The 12,218-nt window shown below is 42.8% G+C and overlaps 1 protein-coding gene across 4 annotated transcripts in view; it reads right to left on the bottom strand.

Annotated features, from left to right (window-relative positions):
* The window catches only part of CDH13 (cadherin 13), a 449,552-nt gene that overhangs the window by 82,420 nt on the left and 354,914 nt on the right, over window positions 1-12,218 (bottom strand). For all 4 annotated transcript variants that reach the window (XM_068203139.1, XM_068203136.1, XM_068203137.1 and 1 more), the window contains one exon: window positions 269-409. In XM_068203139.1, the coding sequence (XP_068059240.1) occupies window positions 269-409 (141 nt within the window). The remainder of the gene's footprint in view (window positions 1-268; window positions 410-12,218) is intronic.

The following is a 12,218-nucleotide window of genomic DNA, read 5'->3' as shown; positions in this document are numbered from 1 at the left end:
AAACTGATTTTACAGGTTTGCACCCTGCTAGCCAATCTCTAAATGACATACATTTTTTTTACCTTATGGTTGCACTGTGGTTTGGAGCTGATGCACACACGTTCATTAACGTGAAAAAAAGAAAAGAGCAGCTCCAGGAAAGTCTGCCACACCGAGCTAAAAACATTCTCTACGTGTCTTCCTTCCTTAAAGAACATCTTTATATTTAGAAATGAGCTAATTAGGATTACTTGCACCGTTTTGGAGAGAACAGATGGCCAGTTCTTACCTCCTTCTTGGTGAATTCTGGTGCGTGGTCATTTTTGTCGTCGATAAGAATGGTGGCAGTGGCTGTGCCGGTCAGTCCCACATCCATCCCACCCATGTCCTTGGCTTCTATAACCAGCTCATACTTTGGGCTTTCCATAGTCTGGAAAAAAAAATAGAAAAGAAAGGTTAAGGAAAAAAAAAAAAAAAACAAACAAAACAAAACCACGGAGATAACATACTATTTTAAATTAATATTAGAATAATACATTTTATAAAACCCAAAACTTTATTTAGGCTAATAAAACATAGCAGAAAAACAGGTCTGTTATCACAGTTTTACTGAAACACAAGCACAGCTTTCTATGAGATCAGCTGCTACCCTGGAAACCTCATTTGCAATCCAGCATGAAGGTGAATATTGGTAAACAGTACATAATTTATCCTGTTATTTAGGAAGATCAGGAAAGAGGTAAGAAATTAAAATATACTTGCTCTTTAAGAGTAAGCTCTACCTTCAGTGCACCAATATTTAGCAGCTTGCTTCATCAGTGTTATGATGGGTACATAATTAAATACTAATGTCACAATCTACATATAAATTCACTTTATTAAATCCCATTCATTCTGGGTATTAGCATTTAGACTGGTAATCTAAGTTTGCTCCACTGCAAAAAACAAAAAGGCAGTTTCCAAAACAGGCAAAGACTTCCATTTATTGACCAAAGCCAATGTGTTGAGTGATATTAATGATTTATATTGCTGATATCTGACTGTCATGTCATGGGTACTTATCTGGCTGCCCACCTACTGCAGAACCAGGCAGCACAGGCCCAGAGAAAAATCTGGCTTAATTTCCTCTCATAAAACACAGCCTTAATCTGGCAAAAAACCCATTTCTGGTCAGTTCTGGAGTGGGAATATGCCAACCTTTGGAATTCCCATCTCTCCCATCTGGACCAGGAGTCAGCAACAGCTGTCAAAGCTGAGGTTCTGATGTTCTCAGCATCAGAGCCGGCTCCCCTGGCACTCGTAGGGAATTCTGACCTGGATTTCAGTGGGACTTGAATAAAATGAGTTTTGTGTGGCTGCCTCGAGTGGAAGCACCTGCCCAAAGCCCACCTGAGCAGCACCAGCACAGAGGCCACAGATGGGCAAGTGCTGCAGCCACCTCTGAAGCCGCACAGTGAGAACCTTACATTGCCCAGGAATGTTTATCCAACCCCTCCTGGGCCATAAACCCGCATCCCATGGGGAAAGCTGCAACAAAGCCACTGCTTTTGGAACCTTTTGGATCTGTGGCTGCAAGAGCCCAGGGTTCCCAGCTTTGACATCTCTCACCCATGTCCTTTATCCAACAATTTCTCAGGGAATTGCCAGGAATTGGACGCAGCCCAGCAAAGCAGCCTCAGCCTCTTGGGTCACTCAGGCTGCTCTGCAGCCAAGGGATTCGGAAGCTTTTCCCAGATTGTGAATTTTGTACTGTATGTTCTCCTGGGCACATCCCACCATCTCTTTTTTTTTGGAGAACTTGTGAGAAGGAGATCCCAACTCCTCAGTAGGTAGGTTTTGAAGCATTTTTAGGCCAAGAGAGAAGCAACAACCTCAGCTGCTCATCAGATCAGCTATTATGAATTAATAAATTTACATGTTAAATCAACAAGTTAAGCAAGAAGATAAATTTTGCTCTAAAAACACATGGACTGCTAGGAATTCAGATGCCACCGCCACACAGGGGATCCTAAGAAATGCATTTCCTGTAGTCTTACAACATTATTCCATGAAATTAATCTCAGAAGGTGGCAAACCAAGACCAGGAGTTTGATTCATAACATCATAAAAATATATGCAAAGAAGTATTACTGACATGTCTGCAACACAAACTCACGCCATGGAGGGGAACTAAATTTACAGTTTTCATATATTTATTTTCTAAAGTGCATTAAAACCTGAATGAGGCTTCTCTTGCCTCCCCAAGCTGTGACTTTTTCATTATTTTGATTAGAAAGTCATTATTATTGTATGGAAAACTTGCAAAGCCATTTATCACTTCATGTTTATAAGCCTCTTTGCTCAGAAAGGAGCCCATTTTTACTCACAAATTGGCCTTTTTTCCTTTGAAAACCATCCCATTTTCTATTGAAAGCAAGCCCATTTATGCTAGAAATTGCATCCACTGCAGCAGAAATGCCTGTGACAGGAGTCCAATGTTTAAGCTCACGCAAAATGTGGAAAACATTGAATTTTGAGTAGCATTTCATATAATTATGAATACTTTATACTTTCCTGCTATGCAGCACTTCCTACAACTCGTTCTGACACCAAATATTTGCTTTGTCAGAGGAAGCAGCTGCTAACAGATGCAAACCCTGAGCAGAGGCTTGTTCCCATCAGAGGCTCTCTTTGCACTCGCTTGTAAAGGACCTTGCAGAATTCCCCTGCCTCCAGCCCAGCGGAGCCAGGCAGCAGCAGGGATTGTTTGGAGCAGTGAGATTTACCAAAAACCTGGATTTCTGCAGACAGAGCAGGGATCCCTGTGCTCCCAGCAGCCCCGTTCTGCAGGGTTGCTGCTGCAGGGATGTGCTGGGGGGGTCAGGGCTGCTCTGGAAGATCTCATGGCACCTCCTCAGCATTTCCCTCTCCTCAGGGCTCAGACTTTTGACCCCAGTGTGTTCTCCCTCCTTTTCCTTCTATCTTGTGAGGAATAAGTGCTGCTGGAAGGAGGCAGTGGAGGAGAACATCCTTCCTTCCCCATCTCCATCCCTGCCCAGCTTCAGGTGAGCAATAAATGCAGCACCCAAAATTTGCATCATTTTGGGACCCCACAGAGACTCAGGCATGTCCCACCAGGTCACTGCCTGCCACTAAACCCAGGCTTGCTCCAAAGTGGCCTAAGCACAGCCTTGCAAAAGCAATCCAGGTAACAGCACTTGGACAGTGAGATATCAGCAACAGAAACAAGCCCCAGCTCTCAACAAGTGGGATTTCCAAAAGATAATGGATTATTTTAATAAATGAACATCAAGTCTCTGCTGGTGTGGTTTGTTATTTATCAACTGTGACTTTGTGGAGTGTGACACTGTTGAGAGGGTTTGTATGATGACAGCAGGAGAACCACTCCTTTCCCCATACATTTTCCCTGTAGTCACTCAGCCACGGCAGGGGTGACGCTGCCAGCTTGTGTGGTTTGCCAAGGAGGTGAGCTGTGTCCTGAGTGCTTTCCTTCAAAGGTGCCCTCCCTGCCATCCCCACCAGAGCTAACACTGCCATCAGATCCCACTGCCCTGACAGGGCTGGCTCAGCACCACAGAGCAGGGAGAGGCCAGCAAAGGCACTTTGGTTTCAGAGTTCAGCTTCCTGACAAAGGCAGCAGGAGCTAATCACAGCACAGGGAAATAAACAGTGCAGTGCAGGCACTCACAGGTGGAACGAGCCAAGGGAGAGCTTCTGGGTAATGCTGAATGAAAGCAGATGATGATGGGTTTCTGCTGGGTTTTAATCTTTCAGTATTACAGATACCATAAAAAGCCATCAGTGAGTGAAGAGAAGCAAGCCCTGGCTGTATTTCCTACCAGCAGCAGCAACAGCCCAAGCCTTGGTCTGGGCTGTAGGGCATCCAAATTCAGCCGGAATCAGCAGCACCACCAGTGCAGTAGAACTCAAAATGTAAGGTGGGACCAGTGGAACTGCTTGGGTGGTTGCAGGGAAGGTTTAGGGCCCTTGAGGCTGTGATTCTCTGCAGCAGCACCCAGGGCTCTGCCAGCAGCAGGAACGCAAGCACTTTCCCCAGGAAGCCTCCAGTTCAATATTCCTCCAGCGCCCCCCTGCAAGTCACCCTTGGATTGCATATTTTGGACAGGGTACGCTCAGTACCCAGCACCAAGCCTTCCTTTAGTGCTTCAGTCCTCATCAAAAAAAACAAAAAAACAAAAAAAAACAAAAATAAAAAAATAAAACAAAAATAAAAAAACTGGGGAGACTAGAAATCCCCAAATTCCCAGAAATTCTGTTTGTGAAGCAAACAACACACAGAACATTCAAAATGCTTAAACAAGTGTTTTAAGGATCCTCTCAATACTAATTACCAGAAGAGAGTTTTCTGACTATTCCATGGATATTTGTTTTTCTGTAATGATACAACAGTGCCTCGACTCTTCTATTTATAATTCTGTTTATAAACTATGTATTCATGCATAATTCTGTATCAGGAGTGTGCTGCAATATCATATTTGGTACTAATGACTTTATAATATAATGCTAACCAGAAAGAAAAATCTTCGGATTGAAATAATTTCAGTTGGTGCTAAATAAATGCTTGTGTTCATTTAAGATGATAATTGCATATAATACATACTGAATATGTCCTATTAAGACATAATCAATGTTCTTGTTGAGTAACAATATCAACATTGAATCTAACATTATCCCAGAGTATGCTTGTCAGGATTTTGACAAATGTAAAATTAAAAAAAAATGAAGCAAAGTGACTATTAGCAGCTCTAACAGGCATAATGCTTTGATAATTATAATATCAGCATTTATTTTAAATGCCAGTTGCTGCTGCTTAAAAAGGGCGATAGACACAGAGGCTTTGCATTTAGAGCTTGAATTACAGTCTGATGAATAGAAAAACCCAAACTCTTTTGTAACATAAATCCTCTTTAGCTCACCAATTTCCAACTTTTTCATATCATAAAGGGAGGTCTACAGTTTAATCACTGTAATAATGTATTTCTGTTATGAACAAAATCAATATCTATTTACTACCCGTGGGAGACGTGGAGTCCATGGGTATATCTGGAAGCAAAAAGAAGACTAAATTTTCTCCTTTAGCAGTAACCATTAAAAAAAGGAAAGAAGTTGCTCCAAAGTGTTTGAACCAAATTGGTTTTCTGGCCAGAGTTATTTGTTATTCATCATAATGAAATCTGTGACTATTTAATATATAGGATCAAGAATTTAATTCCTTATAACTTACACATTTATTTTAAATTACACATAAATTTACACATTTAACTCTTCACAATGCTGGCCTAAGCACAGGGCTTGTGTATGTGGATGAGTTTGTTACATTTTACATGAAAATACAGGAATTTTATGGGCATACTTTCAACAGCCTGTGTAAAATTATAAGTTTTGACTGGTGTGCAAATTAGGATTTGGATACTGAATTAATATCACGTTGTAGAAGGCTGTGCATCTTGGCTGTTATATATATATTTATATAAATATCAATATAAATATTAACACCCCTTAAGGGAGTGTCCTTACATAGATGGTGATATTCATAAGAATTTCTCCTCAGGCAGAGATCAGCAACCTCCAGGACAGAGCAATGGCTGAAGCTTAGGTTTGGTCTGAGATATTTCCCCTTAAATCATTACTGTTAGTCTACTCCTAAAAGTAAGTCCAGGGAAGAGAGCAAATATTCAGTATTCTAAATAAAAATAAAAGACACAACACCACTGATCTCGGGGGTCGGGTGGTCGAGATGACCCCGAGACTGTTAAAAGTCTTTTTCTCCCAGCCCGCATGGCCAAAGAAGAAGTCGGAGTGCCTAGGGTCGGCTTCTCAAGGTTGTTTATTTTCTCTTATCTATAACATGCTTTCTCAAGGAGCTGTGGTCTGTCGAGCAGGTCAGTCTGCAGCAGACTCCCATCCCCTTGGGGTGGTGTTACCATTTTATACCAAAAACTACCTGTGCTATGCTTACAATAACGTGCCAATATCTGTCATTCATGTTGGCCAGTGTGTCTCTACCTTAAAACAATAGAAAAGTGTCACTGATTTTAAAACCCCAAAATTCTACTTTTTCACCCTGTGTTAACTCAACTACCACACTACTCAAACCCTTGTGGCTTGTAATTCCTCACACAAAGTTGGCAGTTTTTTCCACGGGCTAAAATCAAAGCCAGAAGTGTTTTTTGACTTTGTGCCAAGGTCTCCGAGCCCCATGCCAGGGTCTCGTGACAGCCAGGGCAGCCAGAGGGATGTCCTGGGTTCCCACACACTGAAGTTGGTGACTCTACACTGGTTTTTACCAGGCAAAGATATTTCCCTTCATAACTGAGGGGAGGTGGATCTGCAGCAGCTACTCACTAGATGCTCATGGTCTGGGAAGAAGGTCATTTTCCATGTCAGCTGTGCTAGAAGTATAAAGTACTATAATAATTTTTAATAGCTTTGGAGAATAAGAATCACAATGTTCCAAGGAAAATACTTGCTGTCAAATATACTGAAATATGTTTTTCTTTTTAAAACACAAGCTATGTTTCAGCTTTCCCCCTGCACCAATGTATGTAATTTCTTTTTTTTTTTTTTTTTTCCTTTTGCGGGCAAAAAATTCAGTTGTTCCTCATAATTAAACAGTGCTGCAGAAATCTTTCACTCCAGTGTGAAAGCATCAATTATTATGTAACTTCTTGAGCTGATTTAAGACCACTTAATCACCCTTATCATTCCACATCCCGAATACAGGAATGCAAAGACAGCACTCCTCTCACCCAAACCCTGTCAGCAGCAGAAGTGGCTGGAATGAAGATCTGCTCCTCAGGAATGGGCTTGGTTAGGAAAACACAGCTCCATGATGGTCTGTAAACAATTACAGACCCTGCTGTGTGCAAACATCCCCTGCCTGGCTGGTGTCACTGACTGTCCCCTTCCAGGGGCTGTAAAGAACACACTGAGCCATCCTTGCTGGGACAGAGTCCCTCTGGGCTCAGAAATCAGGCAATTCCAGAACTCACAATTCATGGCAATTCCAGAGTTCACAATTCAGGCAATTCCAGAACTCAAAATTCATGGCAATTCCAGAACTTGGAATTCAGGCAGTTCCAGAACTCAGAATTCATGGCAATTCCAGAGTTCACAATTCAGGCAATTCCAGAACTCAAAATTCATGGCAATTCCAGAACTTGGAATTCAGGCAATTCCAGAGCTCAGAATTTATGGCAATTCCAGGGCTTGGAATGCATGACAGTCCCAGAGCTCACAATTCATGACAATTCCAGAGCTCAGAGTTCAGGATAATGCAGAGCTCAGAACCCATGGCAGTTCCAGAGCTCAGAATTCATGGCAATTCCAGAGCTCAGAATCCATGGTGATTCCAGAGCTCACAATTCAGGCAATTCCAGAACTCAGAATTCACAATCATTTCAGAGCTCACAATTCATGACAACTCCAGAGCTCAGAGTTCAGGACAATTCCAGAGTTCACAATCCGTGAGGTTCCAGAGCTCAGAATCCATGACAATTCCAGAGCTCAGGATTCATGACAACCCACCTTGCTGGAGCTCCCCTGCCCTTCCTGCAGCCACAGGATCCTTTTGGGAGAGGAACCATGGAAATCATGGCACAGCTTCCCATGGGCTGCATCAGAGTCCTCCCTTTCACAGAGTCTGCACCCAGGACAGCCTCCAGCTCTCCCTGTCCTTGCACCACTGAGTATTCTGGTGCTTTAAATGGCACCTGGCACAACTCCTGCTCCTTACAGACTCTAAACCTACCACTGTTTATACTCCAGTTTTTAGTGCTGGATAGAAAACACTGTATGTCATCCACATTAATGAACTGTACCCCCCAAAAAACCCCAAGGATGGACTTGGTTACATAATTTCCCCGGTGCTTAACATTTTCCAGAGCTTCATACTGAACACTGCAACAATGCTAGAAAGCAAAAAAAAAAAAAAAAATCCAAGGGTTTCTCCATTAAAATTAGAATATATGGTTGGAGACATTAAGAGTCTGACTGACAAGTGTAGGAGGCACCATTTCTGCCTGTCCTGATTATTACACTTCTAAAAAAAATATTACAACTACTACACAACCTGCCAAGTTATGGCTAATTATATTTACAAAGGTAACAATTTGGACAGAGCATATGAAAAGTGCTGTGTCTCAGAATAAAAAAATGTCTGCATCAGGACACCTGGCTGGATGAGGGAAGGCAAGAAGCTGTTCAAGTTTATCAACAGGATTTTCAATCTGGTTGTCTCCATCAGCAAAATCTCAAGTGAGCTGTCAGGAGCACTCAAGATAAGAATACCCTTCTGTATTACAAATATTTACTTCAACAAAGCTTTTTTTTTTTTTTTTCAAATCACTGTAGCAAATGTTCGTTTTGAAAAATCAATATATTTCCATTAAAATTGGTCTCCTGCAATACCCAATCAGCTCTATTTGCAGTGTTAATTATATATTTCATTTTAACAGTTGCAATTTGCAATTCAAATAATCCACAGGCCAAAAGGTATTTGCTGAAAAAAATGGTCAAATAATTTTCAGCTATTAACATATTAGAGTTGTACAATCTGTTTGCAGACAATTTGTGAGGAGAAAGGAGGGCAAAGTTGTTCTAATAAATTATTAGTTGCAAATTATTGAATCATTCCTAGTCCCTGCCGTAGGTAGGAATGAGTGTATTTAAATCCAAAAACGTGAAAGGAGAGAGAAGTTTCTCCTGCACAGTAACCTCAAATGGCTTTTAGTAAAGATAGTTTTTCAAATACCTCTATATAAAAATCCCAGTGCTGAGAGAATTCCCTAAATATGTGGAGTGTGTAAAGGTCAGATAAAATGGATCAGGACGGAGATGAGCATTGGAGTTCTGCTGGAACTCTGAGAGAGGAGAAATCAGGAGCAACCCCAAAAGCATTCAAGCCCGAAAAGATTCTCAGGCTAGAATAAATCAGCACAGCTCCACCAACTTCAAATGGACTTCCCAGGTTTATTTGCACTTTTATTAGGTTTTAATTTGCCCAGTTTGTGAATGAAAAACTGGCAGGTTCCCATAGGTTTGTATTGAAACCAAACCAGAACTCAGGGTGAGAGGCTGCTTCTGAAACATCACGGCACCAAAAACATGGGAACCAGAGGTCCCAGAACACACGCTCTGGAAAAAAGCCCCAAATTCCCCAAAACAGGAGGATAAAAGTGATTGTTCCTGCCTTGTTGTAGGTATAATCACATAAAAATTAGGGAAATCTGCAGTAGTCACAAGAGGATGCCTGTGTTTGTGCAGCACAGCCCCTGGGCACTGGTGACAAGTCCAAGGCATGGACCCGCAGGGCAGGGATCACCCCTTGCTGTAAATATTTCATACAGAAGGGACAACAGCTGATCAGCACTCCCTCACTTACTGGGGACAAGCTGCTTTCCCAAATGCTGTGGCCAGGAGCCCCTAATCAGTGACGCCACTGATAATCACACACTGGACCTGCAGCCCCAGACCAGGGCAACCCTTCACTGAGCAGAGAAACAAAAGGCTCGGAATCAAGCAGCTTTCCCCATGCTTGAGTTTGCTCCTCCTGGAGTCTGATTCAGGCTCAGGAAGCCTTGAAGTGTTTCCTGCAGGATTTGGAGGAGAATATTGAGCAGCCCTGGAGTTTTATCTCCTTAGGGTGCCAAGAAGCAGAGCGGAACAAGGCAGAAGTAATGGTTTTATGTCAAAGGAGGGCAGATTTAGATTGGATGTGAGGAAGAAATTCTTCCTTGTGAGGGTGGGGGGGCCCTGGCACAGAGTGCCCAGAGGAGCTGTGGCTGCCCCTGGATTCCTGGGAGTGTCCAAAGCCAGGATGGACCGGGCTTGGAGTAGCCTGGGACAGTGGAAGGTGTTCCTGCCCAGGACAGGGGTAGAAGAAGTTGACCTTTAAGGTCTCTTCCAACCCAAAACATTCTCTGATTCTATGCAAACTTGGAGCACTTCAACTTAAGGTTATTTTCCATATTTTTATTGCCTTGCAAACCCTGGTCTGAGCCAAGCAGGAAATCAGGGCACAGCTTAAATCCTGACACCACAGGTCCCTGTGCTCCCAGACTGCACTTCCTAGCCCACAGTTCTGGAGGAATGTATTGCAGGGATCTGAGTGAAACCCAATGCTGATTATTTTATGATCTTTTGCCATCAAGCAATCCATCATCTCACCAGAGCTGAATTTAGATTAATCAAGTTTATACATCTGAGACCTTCCTGGAATCCAATGCAACACTTGCTCTAATCTACCTCATCATTCCAAGACACCACAGACCCTCACAGGGCTTTTCTTCACCTTTTCATCAAACAGCAAATCCTGTTGGATGTTCAGCCGAGTCAAGACGATTGAAATGCACCCAGCTGATGAGAGCAATGCCAGGGAAGCTGCCTGACCGCTTGCCCAGGCAGGGTTTGTATGGACTGCTGCTTCACTGCTGCTCAGGACACACCTTTGGAACTGAACTTTCCCATTGTTTACACTTTGTATCACTGAGAGGGCGGCAACTGAATTTCTTCCAGCTAAAATTCAGCTGGAGGATATGCCCTGGGCCTCACCTATTTCTCACAATCCCAAAGACTGTGACAGCAGAAGAGTGTGGCACTCTGTCATAGGTTACAAGATGTGGCCGGGGGTGTGTGTCCTATTGCCATCTGTCAGAATTGGGGCAGTCATTTCTGTTCATTGGGCAGTTTTCTTTATCTCTTCCACAACCAATCCTCCCTCCAGGAGATCTCTTCTATTAATGGGCCATTAATTATTAATTATCTTCTGTCCATGGGCCAGTGAGTGTCCCTGCATGTCTGAGAAAATTCCATCATCCCATGGGGAGAAGCTCCGCCCAGGGGAGGAGCCAAGCATTCCTACCTGGATACAATCTGACTCCTGCAGCACCACAGCAGCCTTTGCCCACTGCATTCCCAGAGGAGCAGCTTTCTTCCCCACTGCATTCCCAGAGGAGCAGCTTTCTTCTCCACTGCATTCCCAGAGGAAGCCCAGGCCCATCTCCAGCAGCCCTGGAGCTTCAGAGGAAAACTCCACCCTTGTCCAGGATCCCTGCTCCAGCAGAAGCACAGCTGTCACTGCAGGAGGGCTGAGCCACCATGGAATGGGACTGCTGCCACCACCCTGACCCACAGGGGGTCAGGGCATGTTCTGACTCTGGCAGTGGATTTTTTTTTTTTTTGCTTGTACTATTGCATTTGTATTTTTATTTTTCCTAATAAAGAACTCTTATCCCTACTCCCGTATCTTTGCCTGAGAGCCCCTTCATTTCAAAATTATAACAATTCAGAGGGAGGGGGTTTACATTTTCCATTTCAGGGGAGGCTCCTGCCTTCCTTAGCAGACACCTGTCTGTTCAAACCAAGACACACTCACTGACCAGGATGAGCTATCTGAAAGGACCTCTTGCAGAGGCCTCTCAAGGAGGTTCTGCATCCTTAACCCCAGCCAGCACCTCTACATCCACAACAGCTCAGCATCATTCCTGTGCCCTGTTCACACTGGAGGATGTGACCATGGCTGTTTGCTAAAACAAACCAGGCTGTGACAGGATCTTTGCACAGCAGCTGAAGATAAAAGTTTTCCATGAGTTTCAATTTATAATCATCTAACCCAGTGTTTTCTGCCTAGGCAATAAAAGATAATAAGTTTTGTGATACCTGCCTAATGCCAAAATTTTAGATGATGTGTTATCAAATGAATCAAAATGCAGTTTACTGGGTTAACATCAGAAATCACATTCTCACAAATTAGGCCCACTTAGATTATATTTCCCTCCCTAAACATTCCAATTCCCCCAACAGAAAGCAATGTGATAAAGGTCAGGATGGAAATTGTGTTTCTGATGTGTAATCTGCTTTGCAAATTTGTATCAGTGGTCAAAATGCCCAGAAAACTCAATTACTGACTTGTTACGACAACCACACATCAGCAGGTCCCGGCAGACAGGGGTTATTTCTAAAATTAGTACCCTAATGCAAAAAAGCATAGTCTGTGATTCCAGATGTACAGCCTTTGCTTGATGTTTATATTGTTAAATATTAATGGAAGCACTGTCTATTATTTCAAGCAAATTATCAGGGACATAATAGTCTAGTTAAATGGGTTCATTGTCAGTTGGAGCTGGAGGGGAAAAAAAGCCTCTGTGTCTGTTTGAATACCACATTTCAACGTGGAATTCTAATCAAAATAGTCATCAAATGTTACTTTTAATCACTAT

The sequence above is a fragment of the Anomalospiza imberbis genome, chromosome 12 (genome assembly GCF_031753505.1).
Source record: "Anomalospiza imberbis isolate Cuckoo-Finch-1a 21T00152 chromosome 12, ASM3175350v1, whole genome shotgun sequence".
NCBI classification, from domain to species: Eukaryota; Metazoa; Chordata; class Aves; order Passeriformes; family Viduidae; genus Anomalospiza; species Anomalospiza imberbis.
The sequence above is the reverse complement of the archived record's forward strand: the minus strand, read 5'-3'. Positions and strand labels throughout refer to the sequence as shown.